At 42.8% G+C, this 14,767-nt stretch overlaps 1 protein-coding gene across 5 annotated transcripts in view; it reads left to right on the top strand.

Annotated features, from left to right (window-relative positions):
• Window positions 1-14,767, top strand: part of SCAPER (S-phase cyclin A associated protein in the ER) — a 527,655-nt gene that overhangs the window by 483,843 nt on the left and 29,045 nt on the right. For all 5 annotated transcript variants that reach the window (XM_040642943.1, XM_040642940.1, XM_040642941.1 and 2 more), the window contains 2 exons: window positions 6,494-6,731; window positions 12,117-12,266. In XM_040642943.1, coding sequence (XP_040498877.1) covers window positions 6,494-6,731; window positions 12,117-12,266 — 388 coding nt within the window. The remainder of the gene's footprint in view (window positions 1-6,493; window positions 6,732-12,116; window positions 12,267-14,767) is intronic.

Genomic DNA, 14,767 nt, shown 5'->3' with positions numbered 1-14,767 from the left:
AAAGACAGTATCAACACAGTAAAAAGGCAACCTGCAGAATGGGATAAAATATTTGCAAATTATATATCTGACAAGAAATTAATATGTAGAAACCGTGGGAAACTCCTGAAATTCCTCAACAACAAAAACACTATTTAAAAAAATGGGCAAAAGACTTAAATGGGCATTTCTCTGAGGAAGATATACAAATGCCCAATAAGCACATGAAAAGAAGTTTAACATTACTGATAATAGAGAAATGCAAATCAAAACTATAGTGAGATACCACCTATACCCATTAGGATGGCTACTATCAAAAAAAAGACAATAGTAAGTGTTGACAAGGATGTGGAGAAATTTGAACCCTTGCTTATTATTGGTATGAGTGTAAATGATATAGGTGCTGTGGAAAACATGGCAGTTCCTCAAAAAATTAAAAATAGAATTACCGTGTGATCCAGCAATTCCACTTCTGGGCATATATCTGAAAGAATTGTAATAAAGGATTTTAAAGACATACTTGTATGCCTGTTTTCATAGAAGCATTATTTACAATAGCTAAAACGTGGAAGCAACCCAAGTGTTCATCAGCGGATGAATGGATTCACAAAAAGTGGTGTATACATACAATGGAATATTATTCAGCCTTAAGACGTAGGGAAATTCTGGCATATTCTATATCATGGATGAATCTCGAGGACATTCTGCTAAGTGAAATAAGCCGGTCACAAAAAACCTAAATATTCTGTGATGATTCCACTTATATGAAGTACTTAGAGTAGTCAAAGTCCTAGAGACAGAAAGTAGAATGGTGGTTGCAGGGGGAAAGGGTGAATGGGGAGTTACTGTTTAATAGGTATAGAGTTTCAGTTTTACATGATGAAAGAGTTATGGGGATGGTTGGTGATGAAGGTTGCACATCATTATGAATGTATTTAATACCAATGAACTGTACACCTAAAATAAGATGGTAAATTTTGTTATATGTATTTTAACACAAAAAAAGGGGGGGAAAGAATATTGCCCTGCCAAAGATATCTATATCTTAATCCCCCAAAACTGCAAATGTGTTATTTCACATGGCAAAAGAGATTTTGCAGAAATTAAGATCTTGAGATGGGAAGATTAGCCTAGTTTATCCAGGTGGGCCCAATGTAATTACAAAGGTCCTCGTAAGTGAAAGAGGGAAGTCCAAAAAGTGAGTGTTAGAGCGACTTGAAGGTGCTCTGCTGCTGAGTTTGAAGATGTAGCAAGGGGCCACAAGCCAAGGAATGCATTCATACTCTAGAAGCTGGCAAGGAAACAAATTCTCCCCTGGAGCCTTTAGAAGGAACAGAGCTCTGATAACACTTGGTTTTAGCCCAGTAAGACTTACTTTGGATTCTGAGCTCCCAAATTGTAAGAGAATAAATTTGTATTGTTTTGAGCCACTAGGTTATGATCAGCAGTAGGAAACTGATACACATGCCTGCCCCTCATGTAACCTCCTTAGGACAGGGACCTAGTCTTCTTTGGCTGCACATGGCACAGGTGGCACTGTTCTTCGAGCACAGGTTCTTTAGCTTTTCAAATTGAGAGTATCTGACAGATCACCTTGCCCCTCGTGTTCACCACAAAGCCAGATGAATGATATCACTGGGTGGAGGTCAGCTTTCCCAGAATATCCCAGAACTTAAGAGCCCCACACTGGACTACCTCTAAAAAAATAATTCACTTTTTGAACAGTGAAGTTTACATCCATCATTGGGAGAGACAGTGGCTTAATCCCACCTACTCCCAACACTGCAGACCATTGAGTGGAATTCTCAGGGACTAAAATGGGAAGTTCTCAGAAGATGCCTGGGGATTCCAGAACTGAAGGAATGAACAAAGCCAAAATCCAAGAAGATAATAGGAGAGCAGTCTAGAAGATCACTATCACTGAAGAAGATCAGGTTGATGTTACCAAGCCAGAAAAATGGGGACCAGGCAGAAGAGAGCAAACAAGCCAAGAACAAACAAGGGAAAGGAGGCTGTAGTATCTGGGGATGTTATAGTTGCTTTTGGGGGGCGCCTGGGTGGCACAGTGGTTAAGTGTCTGCCTTCGGCTCAGGGCGTGATCCTGGCGTTATGGGATCGAGCCCCACATCAGGCTCTTCCGCTATGAGCCTGCTTCTTCCTCTCCCACTCCCCCTGCTTGTGTTCCCTCTCTCGCTGGCTGTCTCTCTCTCTCTGTCAAATAAATATACTTGCTTTTGGGGGCCAACTAAAGCCTGGTATGTAAGTGGTTTAAAATACCAAACGTGCGTGGATGGCATTTGATTCATGCCCACACAAATCACTGCTTTTTTTTTTTTTTGCACATCTGTACTTTCCTTTAAGGCAAAGTAGGGTTTTCAGATGCTGTGCAGGATTATTGATGGTCCAGGTATAGTTTTTCCTAGTTGAATCTGGCTTTTAATGAACGGAACTTAATATACCACCAAGATTCTAGTTCTAGAGAACAAACAAAAACACTTTAAAATTCAGTAAAATTGAGAAGATCTCGGAATGCAATATATAGTTTCAGATCTGATTTTTCATATCCTCCATGTATTTTTAAAAGAAAGTTTTAACTTATGTCTGATATGAATAAGGCCTTTTACATTTTTATTATAAACATTTGGGCTTAAAGTGGTTGTAACTGACAGTTAAGAACAACAGGAGCCAGTGGCCTGTTCATGGATAAATTATCTGTATTTCAGACTAAATCAAAAGTAAACATTTCCTAAAGTCCTTTCAGGTCTACATTAGTTCTGTGTAAGCCAAATGCAGCAGACAACCCTCTCCCTTCCTCTCGGTCCCGTAAATTCTATGGGCTCACTTCAAAATCAATAGTCTTAACTAAAAGGCAGCCTACAGAATAGGAGAAGATATTTGCTAATGATGCATTGGATAAAGGGTTAGTATCCAAAATCTGTGAAGAAATTATCAAACTCAACACCCAAAAAAATAATCCAGTTAAGAAATGGGCAGAAGACATGAATAGGTATTTTTCCAAAGAAGACATACAGATGGCCAACAGACACATGAAAAGATGCTCAAACATCACTCGTCATCAGGGAAGTGCACATCAAAACCACAATGAGGGACCACCTCACACCTGTCAGAATGGCTAAAATTGACAACACAAGAAACAACAGGTGTTGGCAAGGATGCAGAAAAAGGGAAACCTCTTACACTGGTGGTGGAAATGTAAACTGGTACTGCCACCCTGGAGAACAGTATGGAGGTTCCTCAAGAAGTGAAAAATAGAACTACCCAACGATCCACCAATTGCACTACTAGGTATTTTTCCAAAGGATCCAAAAATACTGATTCGAAGGGGTACACACACCCCAGTGTTCATAGCAGCATTATCAACAATAGGCAAACTATGGAAAGAGCGCGAATGTCCACTGACTGAAGAATGGATAGAGAAGATGTGGTGTATATATACAAGGTGGAATATTATTCAGCCATCAAAAAGAATGAAATCTTGCCATTTGCAGTAATGTGGATGGAGCTAGAGTGTATTATGCTAAGGGAAATAAGTCAGAGAAAGACAAATACCATATAGATTTCAAAATAGAATTTTGAAAAAGAAAATGGTCTTTTCTCTGAAGCAATATTATATGCATTTTGAACCATTTCCACACCCAAGTTAATGAATGGTTATTTAATTCATTTTTCTGAATCAACATTTTTATTTCATCAGGAGAATATTGCAAAAGATCCTGGGTTGTGTTGTTTGTAGTTTGTGATTAGTGTTTTCCTAAATAATGGGATGGGATGGAGAGAAAAAGAAAGAAGTAGTCTGATGACCTTCACTTTTTTTTTAATTTTCATTCTTTTGAAGAAGTAGTAGTGAATTCATGTTATTTAAATGTTTAGAAAGATTAAGTATGACAAATTGCTTTAAATGATGAATTTATATTTCTGAGTACCTGCATTTAAATATGCTGATAATCAGTTTAAAAACAACACAGGCAATAAGGGTAGGGTCAGCATTCTGAATCACAGAACAGTAAAACTGTTGTCACCAGCAATGATGTCCCTTATTCCCAAATTTCCAAAAGCCTATTAAAAATTAACTTTAGGTAGAAATAAATGCCTTCTGACTTACCATTGGTTTTAAAAGGTAGTCAGTGTTAAGCAAACACAGACCCCTTTTTGGAGCCTATATAATAAAGTCAGACACATTAATCTCTACTCACGTCTCTAGTCAGGGTCTGACCCCAAGCTCTTAGGGCTACAATGGAAGAAAGGAAAGAAGGAAGGGCCAACTGACATTAGCTAACAGAGTTTATGTAAAGGTTCCAATGTTCCTGTAAGGAAATAAATATCATTTCTTGACTTTGTGTTCATATTGAGTCCCATAAGATAAAAAGTATCTCTCCGTGATGATACAAGATTACATTAATCTCCCTGTACTTTAACAGTGTTCAGTTAACTCCGAGATTTGACTTAAGAAAAGGGATAGAAAGAAAGAAAAGTCACCTCCTGGTTACCCTGGATGTTTTGGTTCTCAGACAAAGCACTGCCCTTAAAGAGTTGAAAGTCCTTGTGGTTCCCTTGCCTGTGCCCCTGACAAATGTGTATGACCTAGAGTGTCTCAGCTAATCTTTGTGGGTGTAGTGAGGGGAAGCAGTACCTTCCCTACCAACCGTGAAAAACTAAGAGTGAAATGAGGTAAAAGATGTGAATGTACTTAGCAGACCCTGTTGTATGACAATGAGATGACAGTGTTTCCTGAGGGCTGCTTTCTTGGGAAGAGAATAAAGTGTGTAATGTCGTCTCACATCCTTAGCAGTATCAGAAATAGTCCACACTCAAGAAATAAATGCATACCATAGTCATGAATAAAACTCTACTTTGATGAAACTAGTAGCGAATTAGAAAACTAGACAAGAGGCCAGACACTTGCCAGCCAGCACTTCTGAATTCTGATTAGTGCCATCTCCGGAGTGTTCCTGGGCAAGTTAATGAGATTAGCGTAGATCTTTAATGCCCTTCTCACATTCCAGATACCTCCTGAGAAGAACGACAAAAAGATGCTGTGGGGGTGGGCATAGTGGGGGTCTGTATTCATGTTAAAAATAGGGAAGAGTATCTATTATAAAGGAAGACACTGAGCAGGGACCTGTAACTTCTCTTCCTGAGGAAAAAAGAATGCGTCCGTGAAAGGAGACGACTGGCCCACGTGCAAGGGCATGGAGAGACCTGAGGATTTGTGTAGCAGCTGCAAACCTTACATCTCAGATTCAAACCCAGGGGAGAAAAAGGTGTGGCTTTCTTTCCAAGCATTTCAGCAAAGGAATCTCGTCCGTTCTGTGAGCTCTGATTGTGACGTGGGCCATCCCTGAACCATGCTGGACCACCAGAGAAGTAGTGTGCCTTTTCGTACCTTAGGCCAGAGTCAGAGTGAAGGGGGAGGGCCCCCCACCTGGAGCACGTTGCTTATAAGAGAGAGAGATGTCGCGGGGCGCCTGGGTGGCGCAGTCGTTGGGTGTCTGCCTTCGGCTCAGGGCGTGATCCCGGCGTTCTGGGATCGGGCCCCACATCAGGCTCCTCCGCTATGAGCCTGCTTCTTCCTCTCCCACTCCCCCTGCTTGTGTTCCCTCTCTCGCTGGCTGTCTCTCTGTCAAATAAATAAAATCTTTAAAAAAAAGAGAGAGAGAGGTCGTTCCTCAGAGAGAAATTTGGGTATGGTTTCTAGGGGGGAAAAGGGTGGACGAATGCTTGGCAGCCACATTTACTACAACTGCAGGCCCTTCGTCACTAGAGCACTAGTGCACTAGACCTGGGTTCAGGAGTGAGATGGATTTAGCAAACCCTTGCTGACTCTACTATGGATTTTAGGAACTCATTTGCCACTGCCATTGCTTCTTGTTCACCCATAGCCCTGCCTGCCACAGTTACTAAGCTGACTTCGTGTTGATTTGTATAAAGCTAATCCAGCACTTGCTTGTTCTTGGGAGTCCGGCCCCTACAACCTGTCCTGCCAACATTCCTTGATGATGGAACTGTGCTTTCAAAAGCAGGTGGAGTGTCTCCCTACCACAGTATACCAACACTTTTCGTGGTAGTTGCCTCCCCTGAGAAGATTCCCTTTGTGTAGCCAGAAAGGAAACTATGGTATTTCTGCGTTCCAGTAGCTCTCGTGGACTGTCCAGTTGGCCCGGACCTAGAAACTAAACGAAGCAAGGCTACCTAGGCTACAAACTCCGGGGCGGGGGGGGCAGGGGGCGGGTGAGGGCCTCAACTCTGGCTGAAGAGCGCTCATGTGCCACTGCTGCTGCAGCCTGGTCTCCCAGGGGAGAACAGGGCCGGCCACCATGCTCCTGGGTAGGGCAAGGCTGTGGGCTGCGTCCATTCCCTGACATTTCTGGTTACCTTATTCTACGACTCAGATGGTTTGCTTTTAACGGTCCGCTTGTCTTGTTCCATTTGACCTATAAAAATGCTCACGTCCTTAAGTAGACTTCTTTTAAAGAGCTGACTGTTTCTTTGTCAGGTCGTACAGCATATTTGACAATAATCGCCAGGATCCCACAGGACTGACCTCTGCTCTTCAGGCCACGGACCTGGCTGGAGTTCTGCACATGCTCTACTGTGTCCTCTTCCACGGCACCATCTCGGACCCCAGCACTGCCAGTCCCAAGGAGAGTTACACTCAGAACACGGTCCAAGTGGCCATTCAGAGTTTACAGTTCTTCAACAGTTTTGCAGCTCTTGATCTGCCTGCTTTCCAGGTACCAAGCGTTGGTCAGTGTTGGTGTTCACCAGCCAAGAGTTTGTGTTTTAGTACAGATAATACCGTGAGGTTCTTCTCCTGGATTAGGACATAAGGAATAAATTACAGTAAAGGAAATCACAATACATGCCATTTGTGAAGCTACTATCTTCCGGGAACTATATTAGGTGCTCTATATTTGCGTTCTCATTTATTCTCATGATAGTCCTGCAAAATATTATACCCATTCTACAGATGGAAATGCTGACAGTTAAGTAATTTGCCCAGGGTTGCACGTGGCTTTGCCAGGACTGGTACCAGTGATTTTCTGACCCCAAAATCTGTGCCATTGCGCTACTAATAACTCATGTCTTGATTTCTTTATAGAAAGGCATTATTATCCCATCAACTTTTACATATTAAGGAAAGTCGTGGTTTCTTACATAAATAGAACCAAAATTAGATAAATTGTTTTGATTGATAGGACTTTCTGTGGATGATTTAACTGATCGGTGCCCAGTGTAAAGTGCACGTGTAGTCATATGTGCACATCCTATAAATTCAGTTTTTATAGCTGAAGAAAGAAAAATTGCTTTATGCTCTAACACCAGACTGTCAGCTTAGAAATAGATTTTTTTCATGTAGGAAATTTAATTTTCAAAAACACTGAACCTTTGGAACAGAGCAAGCCCCAAGGAGTAGGCTTCTCTTTCAGTTTATTAACTGTCAAGCGATTTCATTAAAAAAGGAACAAACTTGGCAGATGATGAGCCCATAATTTAGATGAATTGCTTTGCTCAGAGAGAAAAAGGTTATAGAGATACCAATGTATGAAAGTGGCAGACTTTGGCCATTCCCACGTAGAAGAAACGTCTGGTTTGTAGCTGATGACAAATGTGGAATTCTTGTCTTCCTCTCATTCCATTCACAACAGGAAATTCGTGAGTAAGTTCTATCACTGGATTCGATATCTTTCAACTTTGTAGAGTTAGTTTACCCATCGCAAGAACAGAAATCTCTTTAGGGTTAACGCATTTCGGTTCCAAAGCACTTGAACTGGCCTTAGGTGGTAACTACATAATCTGTAAAGTTCTGAGAGTTTACAGGCGCACTGCAAACAGGAGACGTCTGCTCCAGAAAATGCCAGGGGTTCGTGCCTCTGGGTTGAACATAACATCTGTGTTTTATGAAGAACCAAGCCCATTGTGTTCGGTGTGGAAACAGCTTGGAAATCAGGAGACACTAAGTTTTTGTCTTCAGAATATGGGGACCAGCAGTCTACCCATCAGCTAGTCCCAGTAGAGTGATTTCCTTTGTCACCAGGGATTATGAAAAGAAAATACCTGAAAACTGTCTCTTAGCTTCTGGTGTTGCAGGGCTCCCAGCAGGATTCACCCTGCTGCAGGCTGCTCCATGTCATGAGCAAACGCAGCCGTATTCAGTCGGCCGTTACATCAGTCACTCTTGGGTGTCGGGGAGCCCAGATCCGTGCACGCCCCACATCATGCCTGTGAGCTCAGGCTGAACCTGAANNGCTCAGCTCCAAGCAGCCCTGCTCCCCTAGTGGCATTTAGGCACAATGGCCAATTAATGTTAGAAAAATCCTAAGCTTATTTCTGGAGTCCTTCATGGCATCTTAACATAAAAGCCGAGATTTCTCCTCTCTAGCTCCTTACCATGTCCAGCCTGAAACGTATTCCCTACTTGAGCCACTTTTGTCAAGAGCAGCAGGGAAAACACCAGGGTGGTTCAAGAGTGTTCGAGCCATTCTTAGAATCAAATGCCCTGCCCCAAGTAGAATGTCCTTTCTCGGCTGGTTCCTAACAGTTCTCCAGGACATTTGCTTCTTTCCTCTCTGTCCTTCGTGCAGCTCCATAATTTTCTTGACTTTCTTTCTGTTTTTTTTTCTTCTTTTCTTATCTCTGTTCTGACTCTCCTGTTTTATCCTCGTCAATTTGGCCATAACTGTTTCTCATTCTCTCCCCAGACATTATTCCGAGGTACTCTTTTCCCCTTAACAAGTGAGTGGGCCAGGAAGGCCTGCAGGAACCTTCCTCCCGACTGCCATACTTTCAATATTCAAGGTCCAACACATTTTTTCTTACTCCTCATCAGCATATGTGGGCACCCAGAATTTCTAGCATCAGGGCTCTAATACAGCTACCAACGATTACCTTATTGTTCCATTTACTTTTATACATTAAAAAAAAATTAGTAGACAATAACCACTTTATTATGATCACAGATTCTGTGGGCCCAGAATTCAGGTAGGGGTGGCTTATCACTGCTCCATGACATAGGGTTTCGGCCAAGAGCCTCAAACAGCAAGTGGAGGAATGGAGGGACAGGTTGACAGAGATAGCTGGCAGCTAAAATTATCTGGAGGCTCCTTCACTCTCCTGTTTGATGCCTGGGATGACTTAAAAGTCTAGGTTCACCAAGGACTATTGGCCAAAGATGCTATGTATGGCTTTTCTGTGTGACTTGGGCTTAAAACATCATGGTGTCTGGGGTTCTGAATGAGTGTCCCAAGAGGAAGCTTCAGAAAACAAGTGTTCCAAAAGAAACAGAAACTGCATGGCTTTTTATGACCCTGCCTTACAAGTCCTATAGCTACATATCAACCATCCTCTTGGCTAAATCAGTCGTAAGCCTTCCAGATTCAAGGGGAGAAAGCATAGACCCCACCTCTCAGAGGGAGGACTGTCAAAGATTTATAGGCATGTTTTTGAACCACTGCACTCTGTTTAGCAGCTAAAGTAAAATGTCCATACGGGGTCATCGATGTAGAGGAACATCTGACCTAGCATGGAACGCTCAAGTAAATACAGTATGAATATACGGTACCTGCATATAAAGCAACGGGTGACTTTGGGAGAAAAGTACTGTCATGATAAATATGGTCAGAGAAACTCATGTTCTGGCTCATCAAGACAACAATTCAAAAATGAGATGTTGGGAACTGTGTTTATAGAAGACCGGAAAAGAGATTTTAGGTACAGCAGTGGTCTAACTCAGAAAAATCTGGGAGACAATTTATGAATTGCCTGAGAAGATCAAAGGAACTGAAGAATGAAATCGAAATGAGATAAATGGTCTGACCTGCGAAAGAGTTAAATAAGGAGATGTAAGACATGTTGACCCATTTGAGGACCAATGCATCACAAGAGTGCAGAGCTGTAATGGCATCCTCATCAAACCTGTGGGTCTGGAGTCAGACTGATGTGACTTTGAGCCATTATACTACCAAGTTTTATGACCTCAGACAAGTCATTCGAACTCAGTTTCTCATCTGTAAAATAGACTAAAAACACCTACCTCACGGGGCGCCTGGGTGGCTCAGTCGTTAAGCATCTGCCTTCGGCCCAGGGCGTGATCCCAGGGTCTTGGGATCGAGCCCCGCATCGGGCTCCCTGCTCCGCTGGGAGCCTGCTTCTTCCTCTCCCACTCCCCCTGCTTGTGTTCTCTCTCTCGCTGGCTGTCTCTCTCTGTCAAATAAATAAATAAAATGTTTAAAAAAAAAAAAAACCTACCTCACAAGTTTGAGGCTTAAATGAGATTATATAGAAGCACTGTGCTAGCTAGCACAGTAGGCCCTCAAAGTGTTTTTGCAGATGTTGATTCAGAAAGTTGACTTTTGGGGGCACCTGGGTGGCACAGCCGTTAAGAGTCTGCGTTCGGCCCAGGGCGTGATCCTGGCGTTAGGGGATCGAGCCCCACATCAGGCTCCTCCGCTGGGAGCCTGCTTCTTCCTCTCCCACTCCCCCTGCTTGTGTTCCCTCTCTCGCTGGCTGTCTCTCTCTCTGTCGAATAAATAAATAAAATCTTAAAAAAAAAAAAAAAAGAAAGAAAGTTGACTTTTGAAAGCAGCATTCCCCAATGCCCCTCCACACTTCTGTGGAGCCATAAACCCGTGTGTTCTGTTCATGTGGGAACCCATCATGTAGTAGTAACAAAAGGTTATCCATTAGAATATTTTCTTAGCTTGTTCCATTTCATTGTATACTAATAAGGCTGTCAAAATATTTTTCCCCCTTCAGCAAAGAGTCTGATTTCGCTGTGAATTCATATTGGCACAGATGGCCTTGAGATCCCAGATATTGTATATCGCATAGACTTTGACAGATTTTACAATTGAAGGTGGTCTCAAGAAACAAATCAATGTACTGACTTGGCAATTAATTCTGGCTAAAAAGGAAATATAGTTTCCTTGAAAAATTGGTTTAATTTTTATATTCAAACTTACATGCCCCTTGACCTGCTCTTATCAGTGAAGGTTAAACAGAGGGTACTGGGTCACAGCATGCTGGACACAACTAATTAAATAAGGGCTGAGCTGAGAAGGTGTCACTACTTGATTTAAAGGAACAAAGCTCTTGTGAAGCCTCTTTGGGGCTTGAAAAACATTTTGTCTCCTGGCAATGAAACTGAGACTCTTAAAATTTAGTGGTGATTTTATTTCAGCAATACTCACTCACAGGACTGTGTTTCACCACCGTTAGGCAAAGTGAATTCATTGCAACTTCCAGGCTGCAACGTATCTGCCGTGGTTCAAGCCCACCAAGACCTCAAATCAAGAGATGAGTTTAGAACGCTGCCTTTTCCCACAGGCCGGCAGCGGGGCTTCATTCCAGCGTCGGCTGCGAGTGTATTGCCTCTCCCCTTTGCCCTCCTGTCGCTCTGTCTGTTTGACATGTTTATTAAATAGAAGCTTCAGGCTGCACAGACAGAGTGAGGCTCTCCTCCCGCGTCGCCCACCAACAACAGCCTTTTGCCTGTCTGGAGAAAGGATCCCAGAAGCCTCACAGTTGAGGGGGCTTCGTGGTTTGTTTTTATTGGGGGGAGGCAGGGTGTTGGTTTTTTTACATTCTTTTGGGAACGTTGGGTTTCTAGAGCTGTTTATTTGAATACTAACCAGTTGTTATTTATATTGCTTTCCTATTTGAACATCAGTAATTAGAATTGTGTTTTCGTCCCTGTGTTCAAGAAAATATTTTCCCCTTCAGAAAAAAATAAAAAGTATTTGAAGCTAGCTAAATGGTAGATTCACAGAATCCTAGTATTTTATATTTTTCCAAATTTTCTACAGTGAGACTATTTGTACGATGAGAGGAAATTACTTACTCCAGATGGACTAAATAACCATGCTTTAGGTAGATCGTGTCTTGATCCACATAGTAAGAGGATGTCTCCATGTCTCTTTCCAGGTTAAGCGTTGCATTTATTATGGTCATGTATTACAGCAGGAGTCCCCGAACTGAACTCTGAAACATAGTGCTCTAGAAATTTCCCGTGCTTTTCCAGCACCAGAGCAGAAAGTGCACAGAGTCCAGTCTTGCTTTGTGATTTGCTACCCTGCCTCTCCCCGGGCTGAGGAGTTCTAACTGCTCCTTGTCGTTGTCAGTCTATTGTAGGGGCAGAGGGCTTGTCCCTTGCATTCCGGCACATCGCCAGCTCCCTACTGGGCCACTGCAGCCAAGTCTCCTGTGAAAGCCTCCTTCATGAGGTCATCGTCTGTGTGGGCTACTTCACCGTCAACCACCCGGATAACCAGGTAGGAGGCCCCGGACGCTTCCTGAGACTGCTCGCCAACACTGGGAGTGTGAGGTAGTGGAGTGAGAAAAGGCAGGCCAGCCTGCTGGAACGCATCTGTCCTGCGTGAGGCCCTTTAACCAGGCTCCAGGGACAGGTCTCTGACTTATTCTATCCGAAGAGATGTGATCAGCACTAGATTAGCACCAAGACCTCCTCTTAGAGCTACAAAAAGTAAATATTTCTAATGAAACGTTCACTGCACAGAAGCATCACACCCTTACCACGTAGGTTCTGATGTTCTGTCCATATCTTCGTTTTGTTTTGGTGAGGTGGACTGCATCTCTCAGCCTGGGGCACTTTGCAGGTAGTATTAGAGTCACATGCTTTCCGAAGCTGCTCTTGGCGTTTGGCTTCCGCCTAGGTGCTTAGGGGCTGCTAGGTGGTGTCGGAGGGAGGCCTGAGAAGGCAGGACTTGGGCTTCTCCCCTTTGAGTCACCCAGAGTAGTTTTTCTTTTAACTATTTGGATGATGTGGTTTCCAAGCAAGGTTCATTTGTAAATAGGGTTCTGCTGCTTTAAGAAGTTAGGAAGACTATGTTACCAATTTTGTAAAAAAATATAACAACAATAATAATAATAATGAGTACTTTATTTCTCTTTATTTTTAAAACCAGAATAATGGCATAACTAACATCAAATAGTAGTTCCTGACATCCTCATTTATCTAAAACCTTCTGCAACCTTAACTGTATGGATGATAGCTGAGAAGAAGGCCTCTGGGGGCACCTGGGTGGCTCAGTCCTTAAGCGTCTGCCTTCAGCTCAGGGCGTGATCCCAGAGTCCTGGGATTGAGCCCAGCATCGGGCTCCCTTGCTCTGCTGGGAGCCTGCTTCTCTCCCACTCCCCCTGCTTGTGTTCCCTCTCTCGCTGGCTGTCTCTCTCTCTGTCAAATAAATAAATAAAATCTTTTTTAAAAAAAGAAGAAAAGAAAAAAAAAGGGCTCTGGACAACGCTTAATCCTCACTCAAACCTTAAGAAGTTTTAATTTAGGCAAATCTCTAACAATCGTGCTTATTAGATCTATTCCACCTACAGCAAACTGGACTAGGACATAGGAGTTGGTTAGAGCGACAGAGCCAAGTACAAGGTGAGGAGCCGAAACTGTCTACCTGATAAGGAAAAAGAGGAAAGAAAAAAAAATAAGGCAGGGCCCCAAACTCAGAAATTACAGTCATCTGGGTTCAAAGGGACACTAAACCCTGTATTTTAGTTCCAAGATTCTTAATGTCCTCAGTGCTAACTCTGAATGAGCATGGAGGCAAAATGTATGTTCTCTGAATTCCCTTTTAAGAAGGTTGAGGAACATGCAGTCCATTCTAGAAGGATTTCCATGATTAAAATACAGAAAATGTGGACCCTTTCCGGAACAAGTGTCATACATGGAAAAGTTTCCCTTTTTCAGACACCGTTGCCAGGAGGGCAGCCACCACCACCCCTCAACGTGCCGCAGAAGCGTACTGGCCATGCTCTCCCCTTGCTAGCACCCCCAGGTACTGGTGCTTTGTCCTTTTCATGCACCAGGCCCAGCAGGTTCATGAGTCTCTTACAAGTTGCTCAGGCAAGGAAAGCTGAGGGAAATCTGTGTGATTTTCTTTTCTTCATGTGTATTCATTCAGCCTACTAAATTGCATTTTATTTTCCTTAAGAAGTTTGTTTTTATTTTTCTCATTACAAATGTGTTCCTTACTCATCATGAAAAAGGCAAGTGTAGAGAAGAAGATGGAACCACAGTTATTCCTGATAGTCCTGAGATAGCCACTGTTACCATTTTGGCAAGTTCCCTTTCAGTCCCTTTTCTATGAATATTTTTCCAGTTTTGTTGAGATATAATGGACATATAACTCTTCATTTTAGTGTGCAAACCGATAATTTGATATATGCATATTATACAAAATCATTACCATAGTAAGTTTAGTGAGCATCCATCACCTCACAAAGTTACAGATGTTTAAGATCTGCTATCTTAGCAACTTTCAGATGTATGATACAGTACTAGTCATCGTGCTGTACATTACATCCCCAGAACTGTTTATCTTGTGACTGGAAGTTTGTGCCTTATGACGACCTTCACTGTCTCACACGCCACCATCCCTCTGTGAATATTTTACACAGCTGACATCATACCGTGCATACACTTAAGTCCCAGTTTATACACTTAACATTACAGGTCTTCCTCTACTTACACTGGGGTTATGTCCCGATAAACCCATCATAAGTTGAAAGTATCTTCAGTGAGGGGCACCTGGGTGGCACAGTCATTAAGCGTCTGGCTTCGGCTCAGGGCGTGATCCCAGCATTCTGGGATCGAGTCCCACATCAGGCTCCTCCGATAGGAGCCTGCTTCTTCCTCTCCCACTCCCCCTGCTTGTATTCCCTCTCTCGCTGGCTGTCTCTCTCAGTCAAATAAATAAATAAAAATCTTTTAAAAAGGGAAAGGAAAGGAGAAAGGAGGAAGGAAAGG

Source organism: Ursus maritimus, unplaced genomic scaffold (genome assembly GCF_017311325.1).
Source record: "Ursus maritimus isolate PB19 unplaced genomic scaffold, ASM1731132v1 scaffold_27, whole genome shotgun sequence".
NCBI lineage: Eukaryota > Metazoa > Chordata > Mammalia > Carnivora > Ursidae > Ursus > Ursus maritimus.
This window is presented reverse-complemented; position numbering and strand designations above follow the sequence as displayed.